This window comes from Peromyscus maniculatus, chromosome 20, assembly GCF_049852395.1.
Source record: "Peromyscus maniculatus bairdii isolate BWxNUB_F1_BW_parent chromosome 20, HU_Pman_BW_mat_3.1, whole genome shotgun sequence".
Classification (NCBI taxonomy): Eukaryota; Metazoa; Chordata; class Mammalia; order Rodentia; family Cricetidae; genus Peromyscus; species Peromyscus maniculatus.
Window position 1 is genome coordinate 24,584,171 of NC_134871.1, and position 19,852 is coordinate 24,604,022.

General features: G+C 42.6%; 1 protein-coding gene across 4 annotated transcripts in view; it reads left to right on the forward strand.

The window, feature by feature from the left end:
- Positions 1-19,852, forward strand: part of Ubr5 (ubiquitin protein ligase E3 component n-recognin 5) — a 114,585-nt gene that overhangs the window by 43,435 nt on the left and 51,298 nt on the right. For 3 of the 4 annotated variants that reach the window (XM_076555868.1, XM_076555866.1, XM_076555865.1), the window contains exons 6-15: positions 1,436-1,628; positions 1,785-1,944; positions 2,510-2,659; positions 5,239-5,450; positions 13,585-13,701; positions 13,785-13,895; positions 15,123-15,277; positions 16,162-16,279; positions 18,159-18,343; positions 19,640-19,749. In XM_076555868.1, the coding sequence (XP_076411983.1) occupies positions 1,436-1,628; positions 1,785-1,944; positions 2,510-2,659; positions 5,239-5,450; positions 13,585-13,701; positions 13,785-13,895; positions 15,123-15,277; positions 16,162-16,279; positions 18,159-18,343; positions 19,640-19,749 (1,511 nt within the window). The remainder of the gene's footprint in view (positions 1-1,435; positions 1,629-1,784; positions 1,945-2,509; positions 2,660-5,238; positions 5,451-13,584; positions 13,702-13,784; positions 13,896-15,122; positions 15,278-16,161; positions 16,280-18,158; positions 18,344-19,639; positions 19,750-19,852) is intronic. The other variant, XM_076555867.1, reaches the window with a different exon arrangement.

Genomic DNA, 19,852 nt, shown 5'->3' on the forward strand with positions numbered 1-19,852 from the left:
TGTGGACTTTAAACAGTTTACCAATTATGTGGACTACACTTGGTTCATAGATTTGTAAGCTATGGGCTAATTAATACTGTGTGTGATTTGTGGTCCTTCTGTGTTCTTTGAGTTAGAATTGTAGCACTAATTTGTTAAGTAATTCTACAGAGGAGAGTCAGGGTTTTCCATATGTTTTAGTTTAATATTTTAGAAAATCCTAACTTTATTATGAATAAAAGGAATTACTCATTCGGTACTGTCTTGTTACCTATTAGTAAAACTCAACCAGTGCTATGTGCTTAAGATAACATTCATCTTTGTCTAAAGCACAGGTTGGTTGGTTGGTTGGTTAGAAGAATGTTTAGGAGCAGTTAGGGTATGGGCAGGTATTCAGTTTGATTTCTGATAGGTTCAACAGAGCAGGGAATCCCAAGATCCCTGTAGCAGCAGTTACAGAAGGGGTAACTGAAGGCAGTGCAGGTTCCTGAGCAGAGGCAGCAGACTGTCAGCTGGTATTGTCAGAGTGAGTCGGAACTCAGTTCACACACATGGGTTCTTCTCATAGGCGGCTGTGCTCCACGGTTCCCTTCTGCCTTAGTATTCAGTTTTATGACACCTGCCTATACCTACTCTTGACAGTTTTAGTTTGTGATGCTTGAAGATTAACATGGATGTATATGTGAGCTTAGATAATATATCCCATCAGGTTTCTAGCATTCTTGTTTAGGGGAAAATGGTATGCATTACTTGGTAGAAATAGCAATTCATTTCTTTTGTGTTCGTTAGCCACATGGATTATTAACCAAACTGGGACATTTTTAGATGAAATTAGTAATTAGGTTCAGATAGTAGGCTTAAAGTGTCACTCTTACAGGTAACTGGGACATAAAGTCAATCTGCTTAATATAAAGTCTCTCTGCTTATTCTATTTTTTAGACTCATTGGTGTGGCTCTCCCACTTTCTGCATATATGTATGGGTGTTCGTGTACATGTGCATCTGTGGGTCTGGGTGTGTGTGCAGCCCTGCGTGTGAATGCTGACGGCCTCTTCCTCAGTCACTCTCCTCTAGTTCCTGCAGCATGACCCGGAACTGGGACTCACCTACTTCACTAGGCTGTCTGGCCAAGAAAGTTTGGGGGTCCTCTTATTTATGGACTTAACTGTCCCTTTCCCTTTTGTTTTGGGTAGGTCTTCCCTATCTCCTGAGTGTTGGGATTACAGGGAAACACTACCATGTCTGCCTCCTCCTGTGCAGATGTTCAGCATAGATGAAAAGAATGCCGTCTGTTGTTTAAAGTGAATTCATATTTACGTATTACAAAGTCAGACAGTTACTTTAAAGTTTGTTCCAGAATTTTAGCTGGATAACTAATGTACAAGAATGAGACTCAACATGGTCTCTTAGAGTGGATTGTGTAAAAACTTGAATTGTACCAATTATCTACTCTTTAGGAGCCGCTGGAGTTCTGGAGTGGGCGGAAGTGGAGGAGGAGGTTCCTCTGGCAGATCATCTGCTGGGGCTCGTGACTCCCGGCGACAGACGCGAGTCATTCGGACAGGACGGGATCGGGGGTCAGGACTTCTGGGCAGCCAGCCCCAGCCAGTTATCCCAGCATCCGTCATCCCTGAGGAGCTGATTTCACAGGTGCGGTCTGTCAGAACCTATCCTACAAAGGGGGAGGGGAGGTCTTGACCCCAAAGAGTTAAAAAATGTGGCCTTTTTTTTTTTAAAATTGATTTAGAAGACTGACTTTAGTAAGTAATAGAAAATTAGCATAGCACCATCCTTTGTTTACTTTAGGCCCAGGTTGTTTTACAAGGCAAGTCCAGGAGTGTCATTATTCGAGAACTTCAGCGGACAAACCTGGACGTAAACCTTGCTGTAAATAATTTGCTCAGCCGAGACGATGAAGACGGAGACGATGGGGATGATACGGCCAGCGAATCTTACCTGCCTGGAGGTTGGTGCTTCGCTCTCCTGTCTTTCTCTGCTGCTTGGGCTGCCGCCCCTCGCCTGAGGGCTGGAGTTTTAAAGTGTAACTGCTGACCATGTCTGTCCTTTGGAAGGTGCTGGGTAGTTCTTGCTATGCACTTTGATTATAAAGTCCCTTTTAAAGGAAAATATTTTTGCTCAGTGGATTTGTGCTTGATCCTAATTAAGACATTATAGTGCATGGATTTATCCCTGGCTGACATGTGGGATGTTGTTTTTTGATAATATCATCACTGAGCATTGGCACTTACTGAACTGCATTATATTTTGTCTGTATTTTGTTCCTGTGATGTCGTTAAGTATCTTAAGAGTGGTTTTTAATTTAGTAAATAGAGACTGTAGCAATTATGCATGTGATAGTCCTTAAGATCTATGTTTATAATGTTAATTTTATTTCCTAGATCCTGTGATTTTTACTTCAGTGAAAACAGTCCATGATTTGAATGTATTTTAATTTTTAGAAATCTTTTAGTGGTCTACGGATACATAATCCACAGCTGCTTCCTTTATATTTGTTTTGTTTTTGTTTGTAGAGGATCTTATGTCTCTGCTTGATGCTGACATTCACTCTGCCCACCCAAGTGTCATTATCGATGCTGATGCCATGTTCTCTGAGGACATTAGCTATTTTGGTTACCCTTCTTTTCGTCGTTCATCACTTTCTAGGCTAGGCTCATCTCGAGGTAATTTTGCATTTATTTCTTCTTGACTGTGGGCTGGCTCTGTGGAAAGAGAGTGGTCAACTCGCCTGGATCTGAGTCCTGCCATGGCAGTGGGCCGGGGAGCCTTGGCCTCAGACTCGATGTTTGTGTCTGGAGTGCCACAGCAGTATTTCAGAGAGGGTCTTACTATGCTGTGACTTGCCTAAGTACATTTTTACCTAGTAAGATGGATTTTGATCTAACTAAAAGCAGAATTCTAGTTTACAGCGACATGCAGTAAACCTCCTTAATTTGTTTGATTAAAATGACACAATCATGTTCATTTTAAAGAGTGAAGTATGAAGAACTTAGGACTGACTGGCTAGTATTAAATGAATAGACATATTTGGTTTATTAATATGCTGTTGGTATAAGTCTAAAATCTTTAAAAGGAATGCAGTGCAGATTTTGAACCATTTTAGCTCACATTACGACTCAGTTAACTTTCCAGAGTTCGAACCTGCTTGATTGAAGTAATAGACAAAATAAGCTATAATTACCAATAATTAATTAGTAAACTAGAAAAGATGCCATGTTCTATTAAGGATGGCCTTTTTGCAGATACTTGGTACTTACATATCTGAGGGTGACCATTTAACATGAATATATGTAGTAGCTTAAACTTTACTGCTTTAAAATTAGCAAGTGTTGAATTTTCAATTATTTATTTTCTGACATTAGCATCTCCTAAATATCTGTTTCTTAAGTTGATTCTGTGTAGATATTTTTAGTTTGAATCACTTTTGACTTGGGCCGTGTTTTGTTGTCTTAGTGGTGCTGGGGAACTGAAACCAAAGCCTGCCATGAGCTGGGCAAGTGCTTGACCTTGAGCTACATGCTGAGCAAGCCTCAAATGCTGCACTTTTCTGTGACTCAGCTATGTATTGTCTCTGATCTTTATTTTCTTTCTTTATTTTGGTTTTTTGAGACAGGGTTTCTCTATGTAGTTTTGGTGGCTGTCTTGGCTCTTGCTCAGACCACGCTAGCCTTGAACTCACAGAGATCCTCCTACTTCTGCTTCCCAGTGCTGGGATTAAAGGCGTGTACCACTGCTGCCCAGCCCTGATTATTAAAATATTATTTTATTTTTAATTATTTTATTAAATAAAATCTTTATAATTAAAACAAAGTTTTTTCTGAAAAAGTTTCTTTTTTTACTTTATTTTTCTATTCATTCACTCACTCATTTCATTCATTCATTCATTCATTCATTCATTCATTCATTCATTCATTCATGGTAGGATTTCTTTGTATATCCCTTGCTGCCATTGAAATCAGAGATCCACCTTCCCCTGCCTCTCCAAGTACTGGAAATAAACGTGTGCGACACCACTCCTGGCTCTTTTAACTATTTTAAAAAGTAGCCTACAAACAACCAAAAATGTGGCTATGGCTTTAGATGATTTGAGGGCAGTTTTAAGGACAGTATAAAAAGACTTATCCAGAAAGCGCCCCCCCCCCCCCAAAAATAAAAACAAAACAAAACAAAAAAGCCACCTGTTTTTCAAAACATTTTAGAAGATTTATCCATAAAATCTATCCTGTAAGTTTATCTGTAACAAGGACTTGAGTTTTTACTTTATCCTAATATATTTATAGTTCAGCCTGTTGAAGTTTTTGTTTCTTTATTGGAAAAACAAACTTTGAAGATTTGTAACAAATACTGTTGGTTTGTGCCTTAGTTAGGGTTTCTGTTGCTGAGATAAAACAACATGACCAAAATCAGTTTAGGGAGGAGGTGGTTTATTTCAGTGAACCACTTCCACATCATAGTTTCTGAGGGAAGTCAGGCCCAGAACTCAAGCAGGGCAGGAACCTGGAGGCAGGAGCTGATGCAGAGGCCATGGAGGGGAGCTACTTACTGGCTTGTTTCTCATGGCTTGCTCAACCTACTCTTTTATAGTACCCAGAACCACACCTACCTTCTTAAAGCCCCACAATGGGCAGGGCCCTTCCACATCAACCACTGTTCAGGAAAATCCCATGGACTAGTCTGGTAGGGTCATTTTTTCCAATTAATGTGTTTTCTTTCTAGGTGACTCGGGTCTGTGTCACATTGACATAAAAACTAGCCAGCCCAATTTGCTAACAAGTATTAAATGTTTTGAAATTCTAGTTTATAGGGGTTGAGGATTTAGCTCAGTGGCCCTAGGTTTGGTCCTCAGCTGGGGGGCGGGGGTGGGGGGGATGGGTGGATTCTAGTTTATAAATCAAGGACTCTTATACTAAGTATTTCTAATGATATAATACGAATTTCATATGAATAATGAAATGATTCCAGAATGTTTAAATCTATTTTAAAAAGCCACCAAATCAAACTAAGAATAATTCTGCTCTAAAAACATCGAGCTGCCTCTGCATAGTTTCGAAAAAATACTAGTTTATAATTTTCATCCAGTCACTTGAAGGGTTGATGATTTGAATGTTGCGTGTCAGCCTAATTAGATACTGATGTGTGTACATTTGAGTAGATATAGTGCTGTTAGCTGCTGCGTCCTGCAGGGTGTGTACTAGAGAGTGGCTTACTTTTATCCCACTGGTGTGACCCGATTGCATACCAGTTCTCCTTCTTCCCTTAGAGAGAGACTCCGAGCTTTTGCGGGAACGGGAATCTGTTCTGCGTTTGCGGGAACGAAGGTGGCTTGATGGAGCCTCATTTGATAATGAAAGGGGCTCTACCAGTAAAGAAGGAGAGCCAAACCAGGACAAGAAGAACACACCTGTCCAAAGTCCAGTGTCCCTGGGGGAAGATTTACAATGGTGGCCTGATAAGGTATTTGGAAAAAGTTTTATACTTTTAAGTAGATTCCTAACAAATGCCCCCCTCCATTGAAGGGTTTCTGTTTTATTTATTGTGATTTTTGTAGGACTGTTGAAAGAGGCAACACTTCTAAAGTGCTCATCTGTCTTTTGTTTACAAGCAGACCCCCAGAGCATCTTCCAGAGCATGGCCCAAGTCATGTACCACGTGTCCAGTGGTGCTACTGCTTGCTGTGTTGTGTGCTGGAGTGAATCGGAGAAATTAGGGTGGTTGTCTTAGTAACACATGAGCACTTATCCTCCAGGACAGTTTTCCTGGCGATAATTATTTTAATAGTTGTTATATTCTTTGGTAGAGATTTACTTTTCTAAGTTTGAAATGCCAGATGGACTCAAGTTTCCGCAGGACAAGCTCTGGTCATTGGTGCAGCATGCATGTCAGAACAAGATGAGGGCGCTGTGTTTCTGCAGTTACATAGCTGTTCCATTTTATGACAGGAGGTTTTGAAAGACCCTTCAATGCCATGGTAGTAGACAGAGTAGGCCAGATGAGAACAGGCCTAGGAAAATAGAACAGGAAGTGAATCCCAGAATGTACCTAGGATTTGTGAAGTTGATTTGGATCTTGACAAATTCATCTCTACCACAAGTGAAGTCTGTTGATGGTGTGCGTTCCATTGTCTTAAGTGGTTAATTCATTTTCAAAAGCTTTTATAGAAATCCATGTTCTTCATTTATTAAAAAAACATGCCCAGTTTCTCCCCTCCCTCTCCAGTTCAGTGGGACTAATTCTTAAGCATAGATAAACTGAAGTTTTGGTGCACATCTCTGATCCTGTGTTTGGGAAGGTGAAGCAGGAGAATTAGGAATTGGAGTCCAAACTGGGCCACATGAGACTCTGTCTTAAGTAGGGGGGGAAAGGGTGTGGAGGCAGCTTGGATGTTTATCACCAGCAGATGAAGAGGTGCAAACCTGAGATTATTTTTCACTTCTTTGAACTCAAATTTGGGGGACTAGTAAACCTTCCAAATTTATGTTTTCCATAGTTATCATCAGTCTTAATGTAGTTAATATATTTTTTTGCTACTTAGCTCACATGGAAACTTGAATGTAAGAGGGGCCATGCACTTGAGTCACTGTCTTTAGACTTTTTTCCTGGCAGCTAGAATACTTGAAACACAGACACATCCCTGGTTCCTTCTCCCTGTGTGGTCGTGTAGACCTTTCTGTAGCTAGGGTTTTCACAGTCAGGACAAATCTCTGTCACCTGCCAGTCCCACAGCTGCTCAGACCCAACCGAGTAAACACAGAGACTTATATTGCTTACAAATTGTATGGCCGCAGCAGGCTTCTTGCTAACTGTTCTTATAGCTTAAATTAACCCATTTCTATTAATCTATAAGTTGCCACATGGCTCGTGGCTTACCGGTGTCTTACATGTTGGTACTCATGATGGCAGCTGGCAGTGTCTCCTGACTCAGCCTTCCTGTTCCCAGAATTCTCTTCTCTTTTTGTCCCGCCTATACTTCCTGCCTGGCTCCTGGCCAATCAGCACTTTATTTATACAGAGCGATAGCCACAGCACCTTTTGGTAGTTCCCCCTCTCTCCTGTGCTCTCTCGCTTTCCCTCTCTTCCCTTTCTCCTGTTCTTCCTACCCGCCCCCACTCCCTCTTGTCCCCCTCTTGCTCCCCCCGCCTCCAGCCATGGGGCAGTCGCTATTTCTCTTGTCTGGATTGTTAGAGCGCCGTCCTTTTCCCTAGGGAAGACCTGCGAGTGCTGGAAGGAAGTCAGCAGGCGGGCGCCATAGGCAAGCGGGACAGGGTGCACTTGGTAGCTGCCATCTGCTGAGGGTCTGAAGAGGCCCTGGCTCAGGACAGTTGGGAATGTTGTGCCTAAGTCAGCGCTTGAGAACCAGAGCAGATGGAGAGCATGGATCCATCAGTCTAGCCCTTCCTTGTCACGTGGTTGTTGACTGACTACTCTAGAGGCCTTTGTTTGCTTTGTTAGATAATGGGGCTGTATTGATTGTTGAGACTTTTCCCATGCAGCTCTAAGTCTATTGTAACAGACAGACTATAGCCACTTAGACATTAATCTTGAAATGTGAATCTTGGTAAGATTTTTTAAAAGTTAAACTTGGTAGCTTTTATATTTTTTAAAAATTTACTTTATTATCTCTCTCTCTGTCTTTCTGTCTTTGTCTCTCTCTCTCTCTAACATCCATCATTTATTTGAGACAGAGTTTCTCTGTGTAGTCCTGACTGTTCTGGATCTCACTCTGTAGACCGGGCTGGCCTTGAACACAGAGGGATCTGCCTGCCTCTGCCTCCCAAGTGCTGGGATTAAAGGCGTGCGCCACCACCTGATGCATTATTTTGATAGGATAATGTGTTTCTACATTCTTAGTTTATCAGTATATGAGAAGGTAGTCTTTATTTTGTATACTATAATCACCAGAATTTTATAGCTTGTATTTGAACTATTCATTTTTTTAAAAACTTTTTATTTTTGTATATCAAGTATATTTGCCTGCATCTATGTTTGTGTATTATGTACTTTGTGTCCGTGGAAATCAGAAGAGGGTGTTGGAAGGTTGTTAGATGCCACATGAGTGCTGGAATTGAACCTGGGTCCTCTGGAGGAGTAGGCAGAGCTCTTAACCACTGAGTCATCTCTTCAGCTGTATCCTATTTGCTATAAACTTGGAGCACTTCAGATTGATGAGAACACTTCCTGTCTCTGGCAGTGCTCACGTGACTTGTACAGTCAACAATGAAGCCAGAGCCTGGTTAGAGTTCCTAAATAGGAAATAGTCTCCTTTGAGGTCAAAAATTAATATATCTCCTTCCAGTTTTGGGGAATTACCTAATTCACATTCTTTTAAAAAAATTTTTTACACACTTATTTACTTATTTATTGTGTTTATTGCTGTGGTAGGTGCCACAGCATGCTCTTGTGCATAGAGGTTAATGGATTGCATACCCTGTGAGGAATGTGTGCCCAAATGGGATGAAGTCAACTGAAAATAGCCAGACTATGGAACACGTGTCTGTCAATGGATGAATAAGTCTCTCCCTCCCTCCCTCTCTCCCTCCCCCCCCCTCTCTCTTTCTCATTCATACACACACACACACCACACATTGGGGTGGTCTGCAAAATCTCCTATTATCACAAAAGGGATAGAATTAGAGGAAAACATGCTAAGTGAAACAGTTAGAAACATATATGCTGTTATGATTTCACTTAAAAGTCTTCAAAAAAGAAAGGCCAGAATAAAATTGGTTATCACAGACGACATTAAATGGAAAGGTGCAGTGAAAGGATGTAAAGTAGCATATACACAATCATGACATAAATGTCTAGAAATCTAACTTCCACTGGAGGAGCAGGTAAATAAGTGATGTCAGCTGTCTCGGTTACAGTTCTAGGGGATGAGAAATATAGGTCTGCTCAGCCATGGTGGCTGTTTACTGTAATAGCTGGACTTCCTGTTGAAACCTCAAAGGTGTGCAATAAATTCCACATCTCCATTAGTAAATTTGATAAGCACAAAACTCTGCTTTGACTCTGACAATACACTGTTGTGGGTTGCGTGAATGTGTTGCTCTGTTTGGTTAGTAAATAAAATGCTGATTGGCCAGTAGCTAGGCAGGAAGTATAGGCGGGACAAGCAGAGAAGAGAATTCTGGGAACGGGGAAGGCTGAGTCAGGAGTCGCCAGCAAGACACAGAAGAAGCAAGATGTGAAGGCAGAACCAAGAGAAGGTACCAAGCCACGTGACTAAATATAAATAAGAATTATGGGTTAATTTAAGTGTAAGAGCTAGTCAATAGTTAGCCTGAGGTAATGGCCGAGCAGCTTTAATTAATATAAGCCTCTGTGTGTTTTCTTCGGTCCAAGCAGCTGCAGGACCTCGGGAACGGCGCAGGACCAGGAAAACTTTAGCTACAAATGGTGCCCAATGTGGGGCTCAAACACATGACCCTGAGATTAAGAGTCTCATGCTCTACCAACTGAGCTAGCCGGGCCACTCGTAGCTACTACTGTGGAGTGCAGCTCTGGCTGCTGGCTGGACTGCTTGTCGGGCTGCAAACTCTGGCTGAGCCAGTGCCGTAACCCCCGGCCTGTAAGGCCACCAGAGGTAGACGAATTTCTAAACAGTCTTATTAAATAAGAAACACAGAGCCAAATACAGGGGTGATAGCCGAAGAGATCAGAGCAATAGCCAATAGCTATGACTAGCCTTAGCTCACCACCAAGCCGTCGCTTCCCCAGAGAGCGCTTCTTCCTGTCTAACCTGCATTTTTATTGCCTTCCTGTTCTGCTTTCTCGTTGGCTCTAAGCCCAGCCACATCACTTCCTCGTCACTGCCTGTCTATACAGACCTCCAGGTCTCTGTGGTTGGTACTGGGATTAAAGGTGTGTATTACCAGGCTTGGCTGTGTCCTTGACCACACAGAGACTCTGCCTGCCATGTGATCAGATTAAGGAAGTATGCTACCTCCGCCTGACTTCTGTTTTATGGTTGCTATGACCTCTGATCTCCAGGCAAACTTTATTTATAAACATACAAATATAACATTTCAGCACAAATAAAATATCACCACAATACACACTGTTTAGATTTAAAAGATGCTTCAGTCTTCATTTGCTGAGCTCTCAGGATGGGTTTGGTGGTGGTTGTCTGGGGTTCTACAGAAGGGATGGGCAGGCAGATCAGCACTTAAGTAGCCCTTATTTCCCTCAGTGTCCTGGATATGTTTCCAGATAGTTTAGGGGGATAAGTACTTGAATTGGTACCAACTCTTTGAACATGAAGTTGTGTGCTTTATCTGCTTCTCTGAATGGTGAGGCCGACCTGTGATGACTAGCTCCGTACAGAAGTCATTTGCTGTTGGAACATGCTGTTGGCTGTGTTGCTTCATCTTAACCATGATTTTCACACGGAGGAGTAGGAAAACAAATTCTAGAAGGGGAAGCTTGTTTTATTGATACCTAGAAATTTCTAAAAAATGTCCATTGAAAGTTAGCTCCGTTCAGGCATGAAGACACATGCATATGATCCTAGCACTCAGGAGGATTGCCATGTGTTCAGGGCCGACTTGTGCTTCATAGTGAGTAGCAGGCCAACAAGACAAAAACAAAGTGTCCCAAGTGTGCCAAAATGCAGTTTAATGAGATGAGTACAGGAGACAGGACCACGGAAGAAGCGCAGGCAAAGGAAAGCAAGGGTGAGGTGGAGTAGCCACATGACCAAACGGCAGATCAGACTCCGAGGCCACTAGTCCTTTGGTCTCAGTAAGATGCTATGCTTACCTTTCAGTGACATTTGAATAAGTGCTTTTTCTGTCCCTTCCCTAGGCTGGTGATTGGACTTAGTCATCGACATCATCCCTAACAGATTTTCAGGTTCCGATCAGTCCTGTCTGTCATGGATGGAAGTCATTTTTTATTGGTTTTTAAATGAATAAATGAGTTCCAAGAGGGTCTTGTCATTGTGCTTTTGCGGTTAGGATGGTTCATTGGGGGTTGTACTGCCCTCAGCAGAGCATTTACAGAAGATATTGGCGTTGAGTTTTATGTGTTCGCTGAGCGGTTGGTTGATGTGCTTTTGCTCTACCATGTGTCGCGCTGGCCTGCAGTAATGTAGAGCTTCCACAGGGAGTTCATTGGGGAGTACTTACTGTAAAGGGTGACGGGCTGAAGGTGTGGAGAAAGTTCTCTGGGCATTGAATGGGCAATGCCTAATCCCATTTTAGAGACTGGAGAAAGGCTTCCAGAAGGTGTGACATGTGAACGTTGTTGAGGTAAAGTGGGCACTGACCGTAATCGTGCGTGGACCCCGGGTCCTGAGAGCTCACAGTACGTTTGTGAAAGTGAACACACAGAATTGCCGCTGTGTTATAGGAAGTAGATGTGGTAGACTGACTGGAGTAGATGGAAGATGGCTGAGGTCCACTTGCCAGGGAATTGAGGTACTGATTTTCAGTGACTAAGGTCTTACAGAGTCTTTAGAGAATTACGATGAGGTTGGTGAGGTTTTTGTGTGTGTTTAAGGAAGTGAACACTGTTGGTATGGAAAGAAATACAGGAAGAGGAAAAGGAACATCTAATCAGTTGTGTGATAGGACTGTTGAGTAAACTGTGAAGACCTTAACCAAAGGAGTACTAGTGGGGATGAGGAAGGAGACTCAGGAGTTGACAAGTGTGTCACTCTGATTGGTTGCTGCATTGATGAGAGAAAAGAAGAGTGGAGAAGGCTCTCAGATCCCGCTAGTCCTCAGGGGTGATGGGACTCATTAGTGGAGGTGGGGACCGAAGATGGGGGTGGGCCTGGTGGAGACACTTGAGGAGACCGGCTGGTTGTAGAGTTTGTAGGAGTAGATGGATAAAATAGGTAGAGTATCCATTTGGCACTTGAAAGTACTACGGTAAGATGAAACAGCTTAAGTGAGAATTGAGTTTGTCACAAAGTGGACTGAAGGACAAGCTAGTTTGAATGGTGGTTGTGGGAAAGGGATACAAGAAGGGGCTATGTTCAGTGTGTATGTCGGTGTGTGGCCTTTAAAGAAGGTAGGAAGGAGATCTTTCTCTGGAGATGGGAGGTGGTAAGAGATTAGAAAAGAAAGGGGCTTTTATTATGTAACACAGAGGTAGAGCTCTGCAGGAAGCCTCTCTCTAGGAACTGTCATTGTTTGGGGAGCAGAAGGTGAATGAGGAGCAACAGAGTCACAGCTGAGTCTGATTAAGCAATAGTAGGCTCTGTGCAGTATACTTTGCTTATTAGTTCACACCCCCTCCCAGATACTTGTTAAAATATATTCATTTCAGAGGTGAAAAATGGGTTTAGAGAAATAACACAGTTGACATCACATCACTTTAGTAAGTGGACCTAGATTTCAGATTCCCCTTTGCTGATGCCATTCCATTATATAAATTTATTGTTTTGTTTGTTTTTTGAGACAGGGTTTCTCTGTGTAGCCTTGGCTATCTTGGGGCTCATTCTGTAGACCAGGCTAGCCTCGAATTCAACAGAGATCTACCTGCCTCTGCCTGCTAAGTGCTGGGATTAAATGCGTGTGGGTGGCATCACTGCCTGGCCATTATATTAAATTCTAGCTAAAGGATTGAGAGGAGAGAGATATAAAAGGTAAGATGTGGTGCAGTTCCTACAAGGAAAGCAGGTGGTGGCCGTCTGATGCCCATGGTTTAGAGAAGAGAGGATTTGGTGATGTGAGGAATTTAAATTCTGTTGGGTATCATCTTCAGATGCCATCTGTAAGGTTACCTGGAGTGAAGGGGTTGGTGCAGATGCAGTAAGATTCAAATCAGTGCTCTTTTGGTATATTCTGAAGTGTAACCCGTGCTTCCAGCCCTTGATAGATACCTACCCCTAAGTTAGGTCAGCTGTGTAGTCGATCTGACAAAGGAAGATTCTGTTATTGCACACTTTGCTTTGAGGTTTCTGGGTAACTTTATGGGTCAGTCATTTATGTTAAAAATAATCAATTGTTACTTACATTCATTGCTCATTTTGTTTTTAGATATGATTGCATCCTAGTCTCTTACATTTCTTTCCCCTTAAAAATGAATGAACTTTTACCACGGAAACACCAACAGCAGCAGGGGCATTGGTTTCAGCAGTTTGGACGTATCTGTAGGGAAGGTCTTACTACCTCCACCCCACTCTACTCAGCACACTTACTGACTGAGGATTTTCTGTGGACTGTTCTCAGGTTACAGTGCAAAGAAGAGCTTACCTTTGTCTCAGGCTGGGCAGTGTTCTGGGCTGTGCGCTGTGGTATGAGCTGAGAGGAAGGCAGGGTGGGAGCTAGAATATCAGAGTTGGTGAGACTGAGGGTCTTCCTAGCATAGGCTTGATGTAAGAGGGAATGGATTCTCTGAGAGGGGAGGCGGGGACAATAGCAAGGACAGTTAGTGTGATGTTCTGGAGCAGGCGGCAGGCCAGCATTGCTGAAGGAGGAGGACTGAGTTCTGAAAGGGAGTCAAGGATTGTGAGGATCTTGAGATTGTGGTTTATATGCCTATGTAAGCAGTCTAGATTTGTAGTGACTAAAAGCAGTGTCTAAACCAAGGAATTTGGCAATTTTTGTATTCATAATTTTGTTTTATTTTTACTTTATAGGATGGAACAAAATTTACGTGCATTGGGGCTCTGTATTCTGAGCTTCTCGCTGTCAGTAGTAAAGGAGAGCTTTATCAGTGGAAATGGAGTGAGTCTGAACCCTACAGGAACGCCCAGGTATTTTGTTATAGTTACTCTGGGAATGAGTGACTCTACATAGCAATATAAGAATAGTAATCATTCTTCTTATGCTTTCAAAGAATCCTTCACTACATCATCCACGAGCAGCAGTTTTGGGGCTGACCAATGAAAAGATCGTCCTCCTGTCTGCAAACAGCATAAGAGCCACTGTGGCTACTGAGAACAACAAGGTGGGAAGCGTTTGGTTTGCATCGATGAACATTTATTTCATGGTTAAAGTCGTGGCGTGCTTCTCTGCCCCTTTCAGCTTCTTTCATTCTGATACAGGACCGTATTTAAAGCGTTTTAACATTTACAATAATTCTGTCTCTTAATTTTTTGTTGGCTAATTTATACTATAATTTAACTTTGAAACTATTTACAATCACTTAGTATAACTGTGTGCATGTGGGCACATGGCGCACATGTGGAGTAAGATGACAACGTATGAGAACCAGTTTTCTCCTCACACATTGGTGGGTTCTGGTGCCTTATCCTGCCAGCTTGTCTAGAAAACTGTGTAAAGTGGCTTTCTACTGTTAAGGGAAGAAGAAAGTACCCATGAAAAGCTAGAGAGGAAAGTGCTAAGAGACAGGAGAAAGGGCTTAAGAGGCTATAAAAGATTGATTGAACGTGTTGATGTTCCACTTCAGATGAGGTTAGGCATGTTAGGGTGGTGTGGCTGGAGACTGGCATCATTACACTTCAGATGAGGTTAGGCATGTTAGGGTGGTGTGGCTGGAGACTGGCATTACATTTTAGATGATCAGCATGACTTTAAAGGTATTGAATTCTATTACAAATTCTTAGAGCAACAGTCTGGTGGCCTATGACTGTACTTCTAGTAGTTGGGGATCTTCCAACTTCCAGTAGTTAGAGGCTGGAAGATCTCAAGTTTGAGGTCAGCCTAGACTGGTGAGAACTTGTCTCACTCTCCCAGCTCCCAAAGAGGAACGTGTTTAGGCTTGGTTAGTGCCTTAGAAATGGTAGGGGTTTGATTTACATGTGAAGAAAGTGTTTGAGTTTTAATTGGGAAGCTTTGCATTTTTTTCATATGTATGGTGGGTGTTTTGCTTGCTTGCACATGTGATGGTTTACCATGTGCATGCCCGGGGCCAGGGTGGTGAGAGGAGGGTGCCGGATCTCCTGGCACTGCAGTTGTAGATGACTGTGAGCCTCCATGTGGGTGGAGGGAACTGAACCTTGCTGCAGGAGCAACAAGTACTCTTATTAATCCCTGAGCCATCTCCCCGCCTCCAGGAAGCTTTTCTGAAGCACTTACTTTTGTTGTATTGAACCTCCAAACATTTTAGACCTGGAGTTGATAGAAGACATTAGGCCTTACAGTAGTGTTGATGACCACGGTTCTTTTGGAAAGAGACTTCTTTTACTTAAGCCTCTACTATTATCTTCCTTAGGTTGCTACATGGGTGGATGAGACTTTAAGTTCCGTGGCTTCTAAGTTAGAGCACACGGCGCAGACTTACTCTGAACTTCAAGGAGAACGGATAGTTTCTTTACATTGCTGTGCCCTTTATACCTGTGCCCAGCTGGAGAATAATTTATATTGGTGGTAAGTATCTTTCACAGGGTTCTCATTACATAGAAAGCAGTTTTGAAGAGAAGAGTATCACCTTGAGGTCATTGTAGAGACACAAATTTCCCTTCAGAGCAGTTGCATTAACAGACTGAGAATAAATTTATACAATGTATCCTTGGCAACCATGTTATTAGACATCCTGAGAGCACAAAGCAAAATAAATCACACAGACTCCTACTATGAGTCGGCTACAGCTAGTATTTTCAGGTAGTTTTAATCCTTTCTTCTGTATGTACACATGTACTTTACTTTTACACAGTTGCAAATTATGGGACATATGTTATTTTAAATTTTCATTGCATGAATTTTTTCTTCATTTATATTATATAACTATAGTTAATAAGGTTCAAAGTTTATTCTTTGTTGTATTTTCAGGGGGATACCAGTAAATTTAGATCATCAAAAGTAATTATTTGTAAGAAAAAGTTATTTGTAAAAGAATATTGGTTTTATTTTCTGTAGATTTTGTTGTTGTTGTTTTGTTTTGTTTTTCGAGACAGGGTTTCTCTATGTAGTTTTGTGCCTGTCCTGGATCTCAGTCTGTAGACCAGGCTGGCCTCGAACTCACAGAGATCCGCCTGGCTCTGCCTCCCGAGTGCTGGGATTAAAGGCGTGCACCACTGCTGCCTGGCTTTTTTCTGTAGAATTTAATCCTAAAGCTTTAGTAAAACTGGATCCAGTTATTTCTTAATAAAGTTACGAAGACCGTGAAGCTGGAAGTAGTTGCAGAGGAATACTATTCTGAGATCAGACATTTGCAGAAGCAGTGTACCAGCAAGGCTTGAATGGCAAAATAGTTGTAGATTTATTTAATGGGCTTTGCTGCTTTCTTGACCAGTCTGTGGTTTTCCTTTCAGGGGTGTTGTCCCTTTTAGTCAAAGGAAGAAAATGTTAGAGAAAGCTAGAGCAAAAAATAAAAAGCCTAAATCCAGTGCTGGTATTTCCTCCATGCCAAACATCACTGTTGGAACTCAGGTAAGTGGTTAGAATTAAGCCAGCTGAGGTAAATGGCGTCATTTCTCTTAAAGAAATCACCCTCTCCTTTGCTGAGCAGTTCCTCTTAACCAGCATTTTTATAGTTGAGTGTTACTTGAATATTCTGGGTTCTAGTAGCATGTGTCCATATCTCGTAGCCATGTCATTTTTCTTGCAGCCGTCATTGTGGATTCTAGTCTCGTGTCTGTCTGTATGTGGTTTTCCTGTAGAGCTGAGTTCCTGTATTACCCTGGCTGTTAGAACTGTGTAGTACTTTTTCAGTGAAGAGCCTGGAGTGACCCTTCCAGGAATGTTGGTTGAGGTTGTCCTAGTGATTGACAGCCCAGGGGAGTCTGAGAGTGGAGCAGGTTGGAAGACTGCTCTGTGGGTAGGCTATTGTCAGGAAGAGGTTGTGTCCCATCCTTGCATTTCTACAGATTGGTGCTTCAGGGCTCTATGATGGGGCATTAGAAAGTGATTTTCAAAGTGTAGGGTCTCCTGCAGGCCCCATGTTCCTTTCATTCTTTAATCAGTGGATAATCTCTGAATGCCTCAGCTAGAGCCTAGCAATTTGAATGAAGGAGAAGATACTAAGAACTAAAATAGTTCTACCCGCCTTTGCCTCTCAAGTGCTGGGATTAAAGGTGCGTGCCACCACTGCCTGGTACATTTTATTTTTTTAAAGTGAAGCAAAGTTGGAGTTTATTAAGGGAAGTTTGTGGGGAGCTTTAATAATTTTTGAGATGGGGGTTTCTCCTTGAAGCTCCGACTGCCCTGGAGCTTGGCTTGCAACTTGCTATGTATAAGCTATGTTGGCCTTAAACCTCGGAGATGCTCCTGCCTGTTCCTCCTGTGTGCTAGGATTGAGAGGATGCACCACCATGCCTGGCCTGAAACGTTTTTTCTATGACTGTCGGTAGGTACAGTTATTAAATGTTGGGAAGAGAGGTGTAAGGGGGTGGTAGGAACATACCCCGTAGTGGCTGGTTTGGCCTGCGGTGGAAGATGGTATCCAGATTAGTTCTCCTGAAAGTTTGCTTTTGAGACTATTGATTTATGCCTGAAACTGTAGTTGAGGATACGTACTTGTTCTCCGGGAGAACGAAGCCACCATTGTGGTTTGTTTGACAGTGTCCCTTTGGAGGCCAGCTTTCAGCACACAAGTCCACAAAGCCTCTGGTGATTTGGAGCTGCAGAGCACAGCCTTAGTTCTCCAGTGTCCTTTAGTATGTCCTGTCCTTTAGCTGACATGGAGAAAGGTATAGGTTATGGACACCTGAGCTTGTTTAAACTCTTTTGTTTGTTTGTTTGTTTGTTTATTTAGGAATCTTACTCTGGCTTTGCTGAGGCACTTCTTCTACCTAAGCCTTCTGAGTGCTGGGGTTGTAGGCCTGAGCTGCCACACCCTGCTCCTTTTAAAGTGAAAAGATTACAGTGCCCACTGAGTCTTCTGGCTGGTGAACGGCCCTTCCGAGGGAAACATCCATAGAGACATGTATTAGAGCCTATGAACGTCAGAATTCAGGAAGAAACCGCTCACAGTGGCATGAAAGGAAGAAAAGTCTAGTTTCTTCTTCACAGTTTAGTTTGAAGTGCTGTGCTGTTTTCAGTTTCTCCTGCCTTTCTGTTGACTTTTCCTTCAGTGGAACGGCTGACACTGGCTGTGTGAGCTTTAACGACGCGTTGCTAGCAGACATGCTGATGTCACTGTTCATTAGAAGTGGGAACAGATGATTGGACGAGAAGGGTACAGTGATAGGCCCTTGTTGAGTGTCAGCTCATGTTGGAAAACACAGGAAGCCCACCCACTTTTGCATACATATGAACTGATTGTCATTGTTTGTACATCATCCTGCTTGTGATTTCTTTTGTTTGCTAGGTGTGCTTAAGAAATAATCCTCTTTATCATGCTGGAGCAGTGGCATTTTCAATCAGTGCTGGAATTCCTAAAGTTGGTGTCTTAATGGAGTCAGTTTGGAATATGAATGATAGCTGTAGATTTCAACTGCGGTCTCCAGAGAGTCTGAAAAGTATGGAAAAAGCCAGCAAAACCATTGAAACAAAGTGAGTCCTGGGGCTTCTGTATGTCTCAACTCTTTGCTGTGTGCATGGACACACAGAAATGGGTAAATTGCTGAACTTTCTTTGTACGTGACAGTTTCTTCCTTAAAACATTTGATTATTTGTACGAGTGCTTTGCTTGCTGCGTGTGTGAAAGCCAAGCCAGGTCCTCCAGAAGGGCAGTAAGCACTCTCAACGGCTGGGCCACCCTCCAGCCCTAAATTACATACGGGTTTTGATGGTGGTCAGAACGACACGGCAGTGTTCTTTCTTGATGCCTTTTGTGGGGTGGGTGGGGTGGGTGGGGTGGGTGGGGTAGGTAGGGTGAGTCATTAGCTTGTGTTCTTTCCAGGTGTTACATAGCTCTAACATGGTCCACCTGACTGTTAGGCCAATATTCACTTTTCTCCTATGCGGTAAATTTGTTATGGAGCCTTTACCCTGATGTGCTGTCATCATTATTATAACGTGGAGGAGTGGTTTCTTTTTGCTAAATTTTGGTACATTGGGAAAATGATGTGCTCATACCATATATACAGCTGTTCAAAATTCTGATATAATGATTATAAATTCATTAACTTGTGATATCTTTTTTTCTGATGTTACAAGTGCATGGTGAAACTCAGAAGCACAGGGGTTTGTCAGTAAGCTAAAAATATGCTCTTTTAAGAAATTAAACCTATCGCACTATGCTGTGGGATGTTCTGTATGGCACATGTGTTGCTCTGATTGGTCAATAAATAAAACACTGATTGGTCAGTGGCTAGGCAGGAAGTATAGGTGGGACTAACAGAGAGGAGAAAAGAAAGAACAGGAAGGTGGAGAGACACTGCCAGCCTCCACGATGACAAGCAGCATGTGAAGATGCTGGTAAGCCACGAGCCATGTGGCAGGGTATATATAGATTTATAGAAATGGCCTAATTTAAGCTACAAGAACAGTTAGCAAGAAGCCTGCCACGGCCATACATACGGTTTGTAAGCAATATAAGTCTCTGTGTTTACTTGGTTGGGTCTGAGCGGCTGTGGGACTGGCGGGTGACAAAGATTTGTCCTGACTGTGGGCCAGGCAGGAAAACTCTAGCTGCAGCACTAATACTTAAGATTTATAATTTTAATGTTTTTTTTTTTTTTTTAAGTAGGTGGGCCTCCTAATTACATTGAGATTTGGCCTAAAACTTATTTTAAGACTATGGCCATTGAATAAGACTTTCCCCTCCCTTATAAACTTGTTTCAATAAATTGTTTGAAAGGTTCTGTTTTATTCCTAGTTATAAGGAGAGTGATTTTCTCACTTTAGGCCCGAGAGTAAGCAGGAGCCTGTCAAGACGGAAATGGGTCCTCCGCCATCCCCGGCTTCCACCTGTAGTGACGCCTCCTCCATTGCCAGCAGCGCGTCAATGCCGTACAGTGAGTCTCAGGGCACCGTGCAGGCCTCAGCAGACAGCAGGGTACCCCCAGTGCCCTACAGTGAGTCTCAGGGCACCGTGCAGGCCTCAGCAGACAGCAGGGT